General features: G+C 34.2%; 1 protein-coding gene across 2 annotated transcripts in view; it reads left to right on the top strand.

Annotated features, from left to right (window-relative positions):
• The window catches only part of SMCHD1 (structural maintenance of chromosomes flexible hinge domain containing 1), a 142,773-nt gene that overhangs the window by 81,099 nt on the left and 45,765 nt on the right, over positions 1 to 15,909 (top strand). For both annotated transcript variants that reach the window (XM_045527403.1, XM_045527402.1), the window contains exons 23-30: positions 122 to 261; positions 898 to 1,032; positions 2,981 to 3,208; positions 6,659 to 6,807; positions 7,740 to 7,828; positions 8,508 to 8,626; positions 11,563 to 11,730; positions 15,378 to 15,503. In XM_045527403.1, the coding sequence (XP_045383359.1) occupies positions 122 to 261; positions 898 to 1,032; positions 2,981 to 3,208; positions 6,659 to 6,807; positions 7,740 to 7,828; positions 8,508 to 8,626; positions 11,563 to 11,730; positions 15,378 to 15,503 (1,154 nt within the window). The remainder of the gene's footprint in view (positions 1 to 121; positions 262 to 897; positions 1,033 to 2,980; positions 3,209 to 6,658; positions 6,808 to 7,739; positions 7,829 to 8,507; positions 8,627 to 11,562; positions 11,731 to 15,377; positions 15,504 to 15,909) is intronic.

The following is a 15,909-nucleotide window of genomic DNA, read 5'->3' as shown; positions in this document are numbered from 1 at the left end:
TTTTTCTTAGCATTATTTATAAAATATTAAGTCTTTAAATTTTAATGTTGTTTCTTTTGATATTGTCATACTTCAGTCTTTGAAACCTGTATGTATATTTCATTATATAATTTCCTGATAGGTCACCCTCATCGATTGAAAGTGAAACCTGATTCTGAAATTTTAGTTATAGAAAATGGAACAGCTTTCCCATTTCAGGTGGAAATATTAGATGAATCAGACAACATAACAGCACAACCAAAATTGATTGTTTATTGTAAGGTAAGCTTATTGGAAGACAAGAATATTTAGATTTTGAGTCCCATCATAGTGGACGGCAATGACTGTATGTTTTAGCTACTTTGTACTAAACCTTACCTAGCATTTAAGTCTTTAATTATTATCCCATGGAGGAATTTATGGAATCTCTCATTGCCAGTGGTTTTTCACCAACCATAAGCCAATATAATTGCCAGCTATGTCCAATTACATAAAGGAATTTATGGATGAAAGTTTCTTTCCCTCTCTTCCCTTGCCTACATCCCCCTCATTTCAGATGAAGTATTTTATTTGTGAATAGAATGATGGAAATGTCTTTCAGGAATGGGAATGAATGGTTAAATGAAAGTGAGTAAAAGACCACAAAAAGAAAAGGAAAGCCCAGTTAAAGTAAAAAAGAAAAGAATAATGATTGAAGAAGTTGGTTTTCCTTCCAAAACAGATAAATTTTACCTAGCATTATAGAAAATTATTTTTTACAGAAATTTTCTAAAATTTCAGTGAGTTCTATTTAGAATTTTCCAATATTTTAGAATTATAGCCAGAAATAGTAGTTGTAGTGAATTATTTGAAAATTTAAACAATTGTTGAATAATCAGTTACATTTTATTTGAGTCTTATTTTGCATCCTTCAAATAGTTTTCAGGTGCTCCAAACCTTCCAGTCTATGTTGTGGATTGCAGTAGTTCTGGAACCAGTATTTTAACAGGATCTCCAATTCAAGTTCAGAATATTAAAAAAGACCAGACACTTAAAGCAAGAATTGAAATACCTGTAAGTTATTACTGTTACTCACTGATATTATATTGAGTCCTCATACAAATAGTGTTTAACAGTTTTATAGTATTCTATGCAAAGTTGTTTAACTTTTAAAACAGATATTTGTGGTTCTTTTAGCCAAAGAGAAGAAAAGGCAACATGAAATGGTGTAATGACTGGTTTAATGTTTTCTGTCAAATATTAGTAATTGTCTTGATGAAACCTTTTACAGTATCTGTAGGTATTATTGATTTATATTTTCCAAAAATTTTTTTTTCTTATATTAAAATGCGTCATTTTATTTTTGTTCTTTTGTTTTTTGTTATTCACATGTTTCTTAGAAAGTTTGATAAATATCCCTATTTAAAACACCACTGAAGGACATATAAACCTTCAATTTGTGTGTTTAATTTTTATGAATACATAGTTTTTTATTAGTATTTTTGCAAATAGGGATTTCCTTATAATTTGCTAGTAGTATACTTTTTATTGGAGATGCATCTTGACTGATGGTGAAACCAACATGGAAGAAGGTGCTATATATAAGTAGTCACTCTCCTCAGGTTGCTGAATGGGATAACAGATTCTTAAGTAAAATACATGTGATTTCCTAAGAATTGGTATGGTAAGTGATAGATAACCTAATTTCTTTGTTAGCTCATATTTTCCTGCTAATTATACATCAATTATTAATATATCCTCAGCCTCAAAAGGGTAGAAGATTTATTTATTTAATTAGAATGAGATGACTCTTGACTTTATTCCAGTTATTTTCAAACTGGTTATTTTTGATACCCTTAAAGTATTTATTATGCATTTCCTTTATGCAATAATGTGAGCAGCATTTTTGAGCATACTGTCTTGCAAAAGATCAGGACTTGGAAATAGGGAGGAATCTGGACATGGAGGCAAGAGCAACAAGCATTAGGATTTATGTAAATACTACTGAGCAGCAGCAGGCATAAGACCAACAATCTAAGTCAGTTAAATATCACAGTATATCCTGTAATATTTAATTATAAAATGTTATCCAAAGGTAGCAACTCTTGAGTTTAAAGAGTCAAGAAGATAAGATATGCTTATAACAGAGGATGGGTTATTTCCCTGATATTCTGTGAGGTAGAATTTTAAATAAATCATCAGTCACTTGTGTGGGTTTCCATAGGAATGGCTGCAACGGGGTGAGAAAGGAGACACGAGTTAAGGAAGATTGTAAAGGTATTTTCTGGTTAAACTTACTTTAATTTAGGGTATGCTGTGGAATGCACTATATGTAGATTGTGAAATAATGATGTAATGTTTTAATTTTGTGTGCCTTAAAATCAGTTTATGTAGCATAATCCAGCTCTTCTTCACTGATCTGTAGAATACTGGTATGCCAATAATAAATTATGAATATGAAAAAAAATCATGAGTATGCCAAAATATAGATCAGGGCATCTAGATCCCTTCTCTGGCTGTGAGCAGCGTTGTTCACTTACCTCAACGTGTTCTGAATTGAAAAAACACTGAAAGCCTCAGTGTAACCTGTTACCACTAAATAGTGTATTTCTGTGTCACCTATTTGTCTCTAATTTTATGGAAAGCTCTTACATCTTTATTCTTAATAAATGCTAGTCACGAAATATGTGACATGGATGGATTAAAATAAGTTTGCAAAACTTTTAAATAAATTCAGAAATTAAGGAGAAGGGAATCCTTTTAGTCCAAATATACTTGTTTTTGGTTTTAAGAATGTGGCTACTGTCATTTATAACCTGTTGGTATAAAATATGGAATTACCAGTAGTACAGTACCTTCTTAATGACAAAACCTGTGAATATAACAGTATATAAGAAGCTCTTCCATTATATTGAAACTAACTTCTTCAACAGTATAAAGAATTCACCATAAAGTAAAAAAAAAAAGAAAGTTTCAGTACAGATGCCACTCAGTATATATTTGTGTTTTCCTCTCTTCCTAGAATTTTAAAGATGTGCCATCTGTGGAGAAGACTATTAAGTTGCTTCCCAGTAGCCATGTTGCAAGACTGCAGATATTCAGCTTGGAAGGACAAAAGGCAATCCAGATCAAACATCAGGATGAGGTTAATTGGATAGCAGGCGACATTATGCGTAATCTTATTTTTCAGATGTATGATGAGGGAGAAAGAGAAATCAATATAACATCAGCTTTAGCAGAAAAAATTAAAGTAAGTATCTCAGATTGATTATTTGTAAGAACTTTTTTCATTTTATGTGTGAAAGACTCTGAACAAGAAGTTTTATGGGTAGCCTTTAGGATGCAGTTTATCACAGAACAATCATACTGTTATTTCAAACTCTAGTCTAGATAAACATTTTTTGGTAGACCAGATTAAAATGTGTATGATTCATGTGTGACAAAATTGTACTTAGAAAAATGATTCCAACATTAAAACAAAATTTCCAGTTTTTGGCATTTTGTTTAGTTGTACACTTCCTGACAGGCTGTATTTCCATAGTCATAATCAAGATTACTACTTTACCAAGTAATAAATTTATATTTATTCTGAAGGCACTAAAGAAAATACCTGTTAAAGGCGAAGGTAGACAATCTATGCTTGCTTCTTTCAAAGTGCAGTCATTTCTTTTATAACAAGACACATGCATTCCCAAAAATCACTGCGCTGTGCAAAATTGTGCAATAAAAATCACAGGGCTTATGGGGGAAATGGAAATTAGAGGCATAACTCTCAAGCTTCATCAGTAACCCATTAAGAAAAAAGATAGGAACCTACTAAAACAATGGCAAAAGCAGTAATAGTGTAATGCATATTAAATGGTAAGAAGTACATAAATACCATACTAATATGGCAGTATACCTTGCTTGTGGAAGTTGCAGGAAGGGTTGCAGCTTGTGGGTTTCTGTGAAGTGGTGGAAAGAGGGTGATCTGAAATTGGACAGAAAGTTGTAACACTAGACGTGGATAAGTGTGCCTCATAACACATAGTCAACTGAGGTGACTGGTAGGTGTCTTGAGGTTCATTGTTTTGTGTATTCCCACATGGTTTGGTTCAGTTGGGTACAGTGTTTGTTAGGGTGTAAATTAATATGCAGGTGGAGAAAGATTCCTCAACACAACAATTGGAATAGGTTTTTGTTTTTTTGTTTTTTTTTTTGAGACAGAGTCCCGCTTTGTTGCCCAGGCTAGAGTCAGTGCCATGGCATCATGTGGTCATACGCCACCATGCCCAGCTAATTTTTTCTATGTATATTTTTAGTTGGCCAGATAATTTCTTTCTATTTTTGGTAGAGACAGGGTCTCGCTCTTGCTCAGGCTGGTCTCGAACTCCTGACCTCGAGTGATCCACCCGCCTCGGCCTCCCAGAGTGCTAGGATTACAGGCGTGAGCCACCGCACCCGGCCTTGGAATAGTTTTAAAGAAAGAAAGAAAGTTTATTTTACTTCTCAAAGTATGAGAAGGGCACATAAAGAAAGAAGTATGGGCGTGGGGATAAGGTATTTGGGGTTTCTGTTAGGGGCCCAAGGAAAAAGAAAGTGCTGCCAACTGATAGCACAAATAGCTGTGAAGCTATTGTGTCTTATTTTTACTATTTTTTTTTTCCTTCTCTGTGAGGCCTGTTTATCAGGGTCCTTGAAATGTGGTTCTGGCAAGAGCTGGAATGGAGAGTTCACACTCCTGCTGTCTGCCTAGGGCTCTTTAAGGCTGTGAAAAGAAAGGCTTAGAGATACCTGCAGGTGATTAATCTTAAAAGACAAAGAGTTGAGTCCCAGGTGTTTAATCAAACAAAATGAAAGGGCAGTTGTGCTTTGAGTTTATAACTCTTACTTTGTGTTTGATAGTTTATCTTTCAGTGTTCTCTGCTCACCTCGTTTTTTCATGGATGAAATTGTGCTTAAGCAAACATGAAATTTACTTTATGTTTAAATCGTTTGCTAATATGTTAATTGCATTGGAAAATATTTGTATTTTTAAAGCAAGCATTATGGCAGAACTGACTATACTTTTTCCCTTAATGTCTATACAAATAAAACTCCTTAAATCTTGAGTGTGAGAAAATAATTTTCTAACTGGGTTTTTGAGGCAATTAGAGATAAACATCCTCCCATGTTAGGAGAGCTAACATTGTGTAAGGGGTCCCAATTAAGTAAATTTTTGGAAAGTTGCCATTGTGGGGACATTACTCTTTCACACTGGTATGCCCTACCCATCTTGAATTTCCAGGTATAGGATCTGGTATTTTAAAAGGATTGTTTAGCAGAGGTTCAACTGACCTTGTTTTAAGAATCTGAACAATTGCTCCAGGCAGTTTATTTTTTTCCCCTTCATAATGAGGGAAGGGAGGATTGAGAGAGAAATAATCTTGATCCTGTTTAGAAGAGAAGCAAACCATTTTTATCGGTATCAGCAGATTCGAAGGTGAGTGGTTTAAAAGCGGTCCCAGAGATCTGACTTCTGAACACTTCCTTGCTTTCCCACAATAATGCTTCCACTTCCTGGTTTCTTATCAAGATTTAGAAAAAACATTGAATGGAGAGTCTCTCCCTATACATAGTACCCTCTCTTTCCTATTTTCTAAGCTTGTGGCCTGCATTTTGCCTCAAATATAGTAGTTATGTATTTCTCGGGTACCAAAGATTTTAAAACATGCACCTCTTCATTGACAGCAAAAGATAGTGAATACTGCTCTTTTTTTAAGTTAAATATACAGCCTTTACAGCTGTTTTGTACTGTTCCCCAGATAGAGGGAAGTCAGCTTGAACTGAGCTCAGAATCCATTGAAGGGATAGCATAGCTTAGGCCAGGGAAGAAAGCCTTTATCATTTTTGTATAACTCCTGTTTGCTTCTTAACCTCCATTATTAGAAAAAAAAAAAAAGTACAATAAAGAAGAACCGAGAATAAAGATGGTTTAAAAGGTAACTAAAAATGTTAGAGCAGCATGACTAGGAAACAGTAATCAGACTATCAGTGATCTTAAAATCACAACTATAGAAGGCTAAAAGCAAAAAATGGAGCTAAAAATTCTTAAATAGAAAGGATTGGAAGTTTAAAAGTATGACAGAGTAGGATAATCAACTTGGAAAAGTGTTAATTAAAGAAAAAATTAAAATATGGGATGAAAGAGATCTAAAATTAAGGTAGGCCTAAAAGTACCCAAGAAGGGGTTAAAATCAAAAGGTGGCTAGAAGGGTGGAAGTTATATCAGTGAATGTAACCTCTTTTCTCATGATGCTCAATAAGGGTCTACATAGATCTTGTTCAAAACCTCGATAAATAAGATTCTTTTAGAAAAACAACCAAATATTACTTTTCAGAATAGATCACATGACATGATATATGTGTTATTTTTAAACTTTAATGAGCACAGTGATTATTTTGTGGCAAAGGTCTAACGAAATGACTTAAGAATTTTTATTTTATTGCACTGAAAGATAATGGCAACATTAACACAAAAGACAAAGGATACTTTTCTTTCATAGTAATATATGAAGTACTGTCATTTCTGGTCATAAGGGGGCTTTCTTTTTTCTTGGGGGTGAGGAGAATGGGTTATAATTTAGCTTTAAGAGTCTTCAGTAAAAGATGTGGCAGTAGCCTCAAGGGCATTAGGTAGACTAAGCTTTGTATTATTCTTAAATGTATAATTTTCTCCTAGGTTAACTGGACTCCCGAGATTAACAAAGAACACTTGGTACAGGGTCTACTTCCTGATGTACAGGTACCAACATCTGTAAAAGATATGCGCTATTGCCAGGTTTCATTCCAAGATGATCATGTGTCTTTGGAAAGTGCATTTACAGTAAGGTTTGTGGACTTACTATGTTTTGAGATATTTTAAGTTTTAGCATACAGCAACAAAAATATTTTAGTACATGTATGAAAGTTGTTTTTAATGTAGAAAATATCACGATTTCCATGAAATATGATAGATTGTCTTTGGAATAAAGCTTCATTGGAGATAGTGATTAATTCTTATCACTATGCCCCTGTACCAAATTGGCCCTTTAGTAGTTGGAAGAACTAGAACCTTCATTAAAGGAAAGTCCTCCTAGTGCAAGCAACAGCTAAAACACCTGCAAAATGACAAAGACATGAAAAATACAAAAGATACAGTATAATTCGTCAATGTAGTTCAGAAGGAAAAATTCTTTCATTGCTTAGTGAGGATTTTCAAAGTTGAAAGTCCAACCAAAGTTAATACGTAGAACTCATAGAAAAGGGAAGGACTTACATAAATACATAGAAAAGCCTATCTTCTACCCTGGCCTGTCAATTCCTTGGACACCTCTTTTCTAGTAACCTCTTGCCCTTTAATTCCTCTACCCATTTCCATACTATTCCCAACACTTAGAACAGTTCTGTGTTTGAGATTAAATTTTCAGATATACTGCTTTGTGACCATAGTCAGATCTCTTGATGAGTTATTCTTACTGACCTGTCTGTTCTCTCAGTGTTCTCATCATAATTTCCTTTTAATACAGCATAGATATTATAATTTAACATTTCCATGTGTTTTTTGTCCATATTCTTAATATCTTAAACTGTCTTTTCCCTATTTCCTTTTGAGTTAATAGCCATGTTCTATAAATTGAGGTATTTGGAGAGGTTTTACTATGTTTGAGTTTTAGAATGTAAACATTATATATGTGTTACTCTTTAGTGTACTGAAACTATTTTAATTTTTTCCTACAATTAATGGTGTAACTTAAATCTTTTAACTGGTTAACTAATTTCAGACCTCTTCCTGATGAACCTAAACATTTAAAATGTGAGTTAAAAGGAGGAAAAACAGTACAAATGGGCCAAGAGCTACAAGGAGAAATAGGTAAGTATGGCCTGCTTTCTTTCTTTAAATCACTTTTATGATGTTTCCTTACATTGAGGCTTTAGCATACATAATCTGAGAGGAAAGCTTTGGGTGTATATAGTATTATTGGTTTAAAATCCATTGTTGGAAAAGATTGAAGTATTTTGACTATCTTTGCCTAGGCTGACATACCTTTGAAATCAGTTTGGCAAAAATATTTTGTTGAAAAGATCTTTGCTTTTGTTAGACTCTGTAATAATAATTAACATTAAAAGTGTAAATTAACCCAGGTCTGGTGGTGTGTGCCTGTAGACTCTTGGGAAGCTGAGGTGGGAGGATGGCTTAAGCTTAGGAGTTCAAGGCTAATTTAGCGAGATCATGTCTCTCAAAAGCAATTAAAAAAACAAAAGTGTAAAGCAAATGAATTCCTATGTAATTTTTCTTATATCTAGAAAATTATACAATATTAAAATATTACCTTTAATAAAATCTGATTAACATGGCATCATGTTGAAATGCACTTAATGTAGATTCTTGATATTGTTTGTAGTGAGTATAAGAGAAATGAGTATAATCATTTTATTCCAAAACATTTAGTAAGGGAACAAAGAGTAAATTTCTAAGCATATTTTTATTAAGTGTATTATAGATGTATCTTTCATTAAAAAGTAACACTAAAATAAAAATTTTTTTTAAGTTATAATAATTACAGATCAGTATGGAAATCAGATTCAAGCATTTTCACCAAGTTCTTTATCTGCTTTGTCAATTGCTGGGGTTGGACTTGATACCTCAAATTTGACAACTACTTTTCAGGTATGGCTCCTTTCTGTGAGAGTTGGTTTATTCCATTGTTTTATGTATCACAAAAAGTTTCGGAAAACCTAAAATAACTAAAAAGTTTGATTTTAGTTTTTAAAATGAAAAGTCATAAAAGGTAGTTAAAAGGCTTTTATAGTGAAAAATTTCAAACACATGCAAAAATAGAAAAATGTGAGTCATTCTTGTGTTCTCATCATTCAACTTCAACAGTCATCATTTCTCCTTATGCCATATCATTTTGAAGCAAATTCCAGACATCATACCATTTCATCCATAAATATTTTGGGATATAGATATGTGTATATATATAGTGATAGTATTTCAAGTAGCTGTTTAAATAAAATTTCTTGGTGCTCACACCTGAATTAACATGATATTGATCCAGAAAACCTTAGTTGTTAAGGTTTGCAACTGTGCAAATAATTCAGGTTAGCTTGAAAAAGAAAAACCCTGGTGGAATTCTTTCAGTTTAAAATAAACAAGCATAATGTACTCTGCTTGGAGAGGTCAGAGACAGCTTTGGGGAAATAGACAAGCTAGAGCTGGGTCTTCAAGGAACCTACCTGGCCAGAGTGAGTGAGAAGGAAGATCTCACGGGTCTAAGGGAAGTTGAATTCCTTTAGAGTATTGAATGCTTTTTAAAACTCTTCTTCTTTTGAGAGCCTCCTTTACCCTTTTTTACTTAATAGAATAATCACAATAGTAGCCTCGATGTTGCCCTTTCTAACTAGTTTCTGTCTCTACTCATCTGTTACATTATTGTTTTATAATTTTCAGAAGACCACTTTCACTGTTGAGGAACTTTTAATGATGTTTTGTTTCCTGTACAATGATCAAGTCTGTTCTTTGACTTTTAGTCTTCCATTATCTAGCTACACCGTATGTGTAGATGAAATCAGAAAATAAATGTGTGCCCGTTGTTACGTGTGAAGAATCCCTGCTTCCTATCACTCTGTGCACAGGCTCCTATCCTCTTTCACCTAATTGCTCCTAAATTGTAACCTGTTTTCCTACATCTTCAGTTTTCCTCTCTATTAGTTCCTTCCCATCAGCATGTAAACATGCTAAAATGTCTCTAATCTAAAAAAAAAAAAAATGCACCACCAAAACTTCCTTTGGTCCTGTATTCCTGTCTATCTACTGCCTTCCTCCTTTTTATAGTAAAACTCCTTGGAAGAGCTGTATGCGCTGTTTTTACATGCTTTTCTGTCATTCCGTAGCAAGCCACTCTGATCATGTTTTTCTGCTCTGTTCCACCTGACCAAATCAGTGGTCAGTTTTCAGTTCTCATGCTACCCATTAGATCTATCAGCATTTTACACTATACTGCATTTAAAATCCATTGCTGACCGGGTGTGGTGGCTCATACCTATAATCCTAGCACTCTGGGAGACCGAGGTGGGAGAATTGCTTAAGGTCAGGAGTTCGAGACCAGCCTGAGGAAGAGCGAGACCCCGTCTCTACAAAGACATAGAAAGAAATTAGCTGGGCATGGTGGTGCTTGCCTATAGTCCCAGCTCTACTCCCAGCTCTACTCAGTAGGCTGAGACAGGAGAATCACTTAAGTCAGGAGTTTGAGGTTGCAGTGAGCTATGATGATGCCACTGCACTCTAGCTGGGACGACAGAGCGAGACTATGTCTCAAAAAGGCAAAGAAAAATCCATTGCCCTAGTATGGCTTTGTTGTCATACCCTATAATATTCTACCCAGCATAATCTCACATCTTTCTCCTCTCATAACTCATTACTCTCCAGCCAAGTGGACTTTTTTCTGCTTCTTTCATTTTGTGCAACTGATATATACTATCTTGGCTTATTTTCTGAATTTTATATTTAATTCTGTTTGTACTTACCTGTAGTTTGTAAATGCAATTTCATTTTCAAGATTTGAAATAAAACCAGAACAACTTCTAGCATGACTTAAAAAAGGAATCACCTCTTCAATACGGCTTTTGAAGTTGTTTTACTATTAAATGTGGAATCCTAGGATAGACTTTACATGTTTGAACTTTTAATACATTTTACTAATGAATATCTATTTAATTTATTTTCCAAAGACTGAAAAATTCTGTGTTCATTGGGGTTTTAGGAGAGATTAGTTTTGGTTATTTTACAGTGATTTTTTTTTTTTTACATAAAACGTACTGCAAATTGTTGTTTCAGAACATAAAACATTAAGTCTTATCTCTGATTTTAAAATTTTAATGAAATGGATTTGTACCCAGTAGAAATTTAAAATGATTATATCATTAAGGGTCAGTGTTAAAATGTGAATACTACAGCGCTCGTGCCAGTATGAAATCAGTTTATATCATTCAGTCACATTGCAAAGATTATGGGCAAGTTTCATTGATTCCCATTGATGTGATATGTTAGGCTTTATTCTAAGTAACAGATTGAGCAGTGGGAAATCAAAGCCCTACGTTTGTGGGGATCGTCTTGTCATGGGCATGCAATGATAAGAAATAAGTGATAAGAAGAAAGATAAAATAGGGAAGGGGTGTGCCATTAGGTAGGGTAGTCAAGAGGACCCTTCTTATTAAGGTATTATGTGCTAAAAACTAAAGAAAAGCCATTTAGATATCTGGTAAAGAATGTTGCAAACAAAGGGAAAGAACAGATGCAAAGGCTATTGAGCAGGAACATGCTTGGCTATTTGGGTAGCAAAAAGGAGATGTTTTAAGCAAGAAGGAAATTAGGAAAAGATAAAGTAACCTTTTAGATCCCCCCCCTTTTTAAAAAATTTAGTCTCTCCTCTCTCAAAAATAAAATTTATGGTGTGCCACTATTGGCATGGTGCAATTTATTTGCTGTTATGTTAGCCAGAAACACGTCTGTATGCCCATGGAATAATGACAAAACATTTTATTTCACTTTCTGAAAACTAAGTGATATCCCCGTCTTTTCTCAATGTTCTTTCTCCTCACTAGGAAAACACACAAAGTATAAGTGTAAGAGGCATCAGATTTATTCCAGGTCCTCCTGGAAATAAGGATCTTTGTTTTACCTGGCGTGAGTTTTCTGACTTTATTCGAGTGCAGCTAATTTCTGGACCTCCAGCTAAACTTCTCCTAATAGACTGGCCAGAACTAAAGGAGGTAAGTAACTTCTTATCTTGACTAAAAGAATTTAATATCACATGGCTTATTACTTTCAAATTGTCAGTGGATCAGAATAGGTATATTTTGTTGTTGAAGTAACAACAAACAGTCTTAACTAACAATAACAAGAAAGCAAGGTACTGTGTCTTAATACTTCATTATTTAATTCATCATTGTATCCTAGTTTGTAAAAAATTAGTGTAATAATTCAAATCTTAAAACCTATGTTACAGAAATTTTCAAACATGCATAAAAGTAAAAAGAATAGTATAATAAACCCCCATGTGCCTTCCCAGTTATAGCAGTTACTGATTTTTGCCAATTTTGTTTGTTCTCTCACACTACATTAAAACTTTTTGTTAGATTTTTAAAAAGCATATCTCAGACATCAAGCCATTATACCCATACAAATACTTAAATCTTAAATACTAATTTTGCAAATAGCTGTCAAATCCTACTTTTGTTGATTCTTTTTTTTTGAGGTAGAGTCTCACTTTGTTGCCCAGGCTAGAGTGAGTGCCGTGGCTTCAGCCTAGTTCACAGCAACCTCAAACTCCTCGGCTTAACGATCCTACTGCCTCAGCCTCCCGAGTAGCTGGCACTACAGGCATGCACCACCATGCCTGGCTGATTTTTTCTATATATATTTTTAGTTGGCCAGATAATTTAGTTGGCCCCGTCTCTATTTTTAGTAGAGACGGGGTCTCGCTCTTGCTCAGGCTGGTCTCGAACTCCCGACCTCAAGCAATGCACCCGCCTCGGCCTCCCAGAGTGCTAGGATTACAGGCGTGAGCCACTGTGCCCGGCCTGTTGATTCTTTTTTTACTTAATTGTTAGAATTCTAATTTTACTTTTTAACATTTTATTTATTTTTTAATTTACAAATAAAAATTGTACATATTCATGCTGTACAACATTCTGAAATATATATACATTGTAGAATAGCTAAATTGAGCTAATTAGCATATGCATTACCTTACATACTTATTTTTTTTGTGGTGAGGACACTTAAAAATCTACTTTTAACAATTTTAAAGAATATAATACGGTATTAACTATAGTCATCATGCACAATAGATCTTTTGAATTTAGACCTCGTATCTAATTGACATTTTATATCCTTTGATAGAATTCTAATTTTTAAATGTTCAGATTCTGGCATTCAGTTATGGTATAGCAGGGCTTTAACTGTTAGTATGATAACTAACTTTTTTATAAAGGACAATGAACTCACCTAATCATGGTAGTAGATGAAATTATTCTAGTAACGGAACAGGTCATCTAAGAAAAGTTTACATGCTTGTGCCCTAGTTTGAGGTTGCCCTTTTTGATTTGTGAGTTTACAAGACAAATAAACTGGTTATGACAGTGTGCTTTAAAAAACAATTTTAAAAATAATAGTGTGTTAACCAAGGGGTTTCACTGAAAATCCCATGCATCTATTTTTTTCTGGGAGCATTTATATAACAAATTAACACATTTTTTTTACTCCTGTTTATAGCAATAAAGGATTTGTTGGTTGACTATAATCTGGAATAATTTTTAGTATTTTTAGTAGAGACAGGGTCTCGCTCTTTTCAGGGTGTTCTCAAACTCCTGAGCTCAAGCACTTCTCCTGCTTCAGCCTCCCAGAGTGCTAGGATTATAGGTGTGAGCCACTGCAGTGGCCAATTGTATACTTTTGAGGTGGAAAAAAATCTTGACATATTCATCTTTTTATATGGTTTTGAGGGGATATAAAAAATAATGACAGCGTGTTAGCTTAAAAGTTACTATAAGATTTATTTGCAGTTACCATAGTAATCCAGAAACTTTAAAAATAAAACATAAGCTAATTTATCAGTCTGTTAAGCCATATGGTTATTAGAGATAAGGCTAGAAAAGTGATCATTTAACATGTGATTTTTTCCTAGAGTTTCCTAATTTAATTCCTGACCCATCTTCCCCTCATAGAATCTGAGTGGCAGAGGGGAACTGATATAACACCTATGCATGATAAATAGAAACAAATATATAAATATGCATGTATATTATTTTATAAATGAGGAAACAGAAATTCTGAAATGTTAAATAACATACCAATATTAAAACGTGACAGAGGGCAGATTTTTATTCATGGACATTTGATTTTGGAAATTGTTTTTTATGCTATTTCCTGGAAAACTTTATGATTATCAGCTTTGGCTACAAGTCATTTACTGAAAGGTATTTTTTAAAAGTAGTCAGGAGTCCTTTAAAAAGGATATTCTTTAAAGTTAGTTAAGGTAAACAGTTATGTGATTAGGAATAAAATACCATATGTTTTCATTTGGAAACTGTCAGTACTTGTCAGAATTCAAGCTTTTTAATAAACTTTAGCAGGTAGAATATTAGTCAGCTGTAGCTGTGTAAATGTTATGGTACACAGCATTATAATGAAACCAATCTCAAGGGGCCTTTTTCCCCCACCCGAGAGACAGGGTCTCTGTTGCTCAGACTAGAGTGGCAGTAGTGTGATCATAGTCCACTGCAGCCTCAAATTCCTCCTGGGCTCAAGCAATCCTCAGCCTCCCAATAGCTAGGACTACAGGTGCGCTATGCCACCATGCCTCGCTAATTTTTTATTTTTTATAGAGACGGAGTCTTGCTGTGTTGCCCAGGCTGGTTGAACTCCTGGCCTCAAGTGATCCTCCTGCCTCAGCCTCCCAAAGTGCTGGGGTTACAGGCGTGAGCCACCATGCTTGGCCTTTTTTTCCCGCCTTACTGTCCTATCTATAACACAGTGTTAATTTTTCTCCCCATTTCCAGCAACCTCCTGCCATAATTTGGTAACTAGCTACCTCAGATAAGTGTAGGGGGTGGAAGAAGCAGAAGGAACATTCTCAGTAGGAGAGAGCTTTCCTTTTTCACTCTTTAGTTTTCTTTCATCTCCTTTTTTTTTTAACTTTTAAAATCTGACACAGAGGATTGGGCCTTTGTCAGGTTATCTTGGTTAATAATGTGTTTCCTTTGATATGCCCAATATTAATAGGTCAGCAGGCAGATTCCTAGAATTACACAAGCCTTACATATTAGCTGGGGAAAAAGCAAGAAGCGTTTTAAAGTCAACAACACAGTGTAGATAGATCATCAGTGGGTAGTCCCATTTAACCAAGGGCTAGAAAAAGCTCCTTAATGTATAATGGCAGAGAGCTGAAAACCAACTGAGAGAGGAGCTTGACTACAGATTGCCAATGCTAAATCTGAGAAGCAAAGATAAGCTTCTTTTTCTATTGAATGAGTCACTCTAGTTCTTAAATAGCATTTATGTTGTATTAGATGATTTAAAGTATATGCATAGGTTATATGCAAATACTGTGCCTTTTTATGTAAGTCACTTAGGCATCTGAGGATTTTAGTGTCTACCAGAAGTCCTAGAACCAATATCCTGCAGATACTGAGGGAAGATTGTAATGCCAAATGCTATTTTTTAAATAAATTATTAATCATTTCCATAACAGGGTCATTTGTAACAACTTAATTGGCTTTTTAAAAGTTTATTTTCATTGATGAAAACCATGTGTGAATACAACAGAGATAAAGTAAGTTATCATTTTACAAGTATACCAATAATTATATTGTTTGGCCTGTTTTAGTGCTTCTTAAAATATTTATATTCTTTTCAGTCCATTCCAGTGATTAATGGAAGAGATTTACAGAACCCTCTTCTTGTTCAACTTTGTGATCAATGGGATAATCCAGCACCAGTACCACATGTTAAAATAAGTCTCATAAAAGCTAGCAATTTAAAGGTAAGTTTAAACTTCACGTACTTAAAATTCTGGATTTCATTCTCATGATTGTATCTTTAGTTGTCACATTTCTGCTTTTTTAAATATAGTTTTATATAACCTTCATTACTGCTTAGTATAAATCAACCTAAAGATTTTTAAAAATTATTTTGAGAAAGTAAAGTTCAAGTCTTACAAACAGTGCAACAAGGGGCCAACATTGTGTAGTTACAGCTGTTTGAGCGTTTATTATACAGTACCAGTAATATTTACATTTCAGATTATAATGAATAGATAATTAACACTGACAAAGTGAATGAAGACAGATACCACAATGACCAATAGTGTAGGTTAAGGAATAGGTATTATTGGAGAAACATACATGCTGAGGCTAAGCAAAAAGAGACATGCAGAGGTACCTTCCTCT

The sequence above is a fragment of the Lemur catta genome, chromosome 16 (genome assembly GCF_020740605.2).
Source record: "Lemur catta isolate mLemCat1 chromosome 16, mLemCat1.pri, whole genome shotgun sequence".
Lineage (NCBI taxonomy): Eukaryota > Metazoa > Chordata > Mammalia > Primates > Lemuridae > Lemur > Lemur catta.
This window is presented reverse-complemented; position numbering and strand designations above follow the sequence as displayed.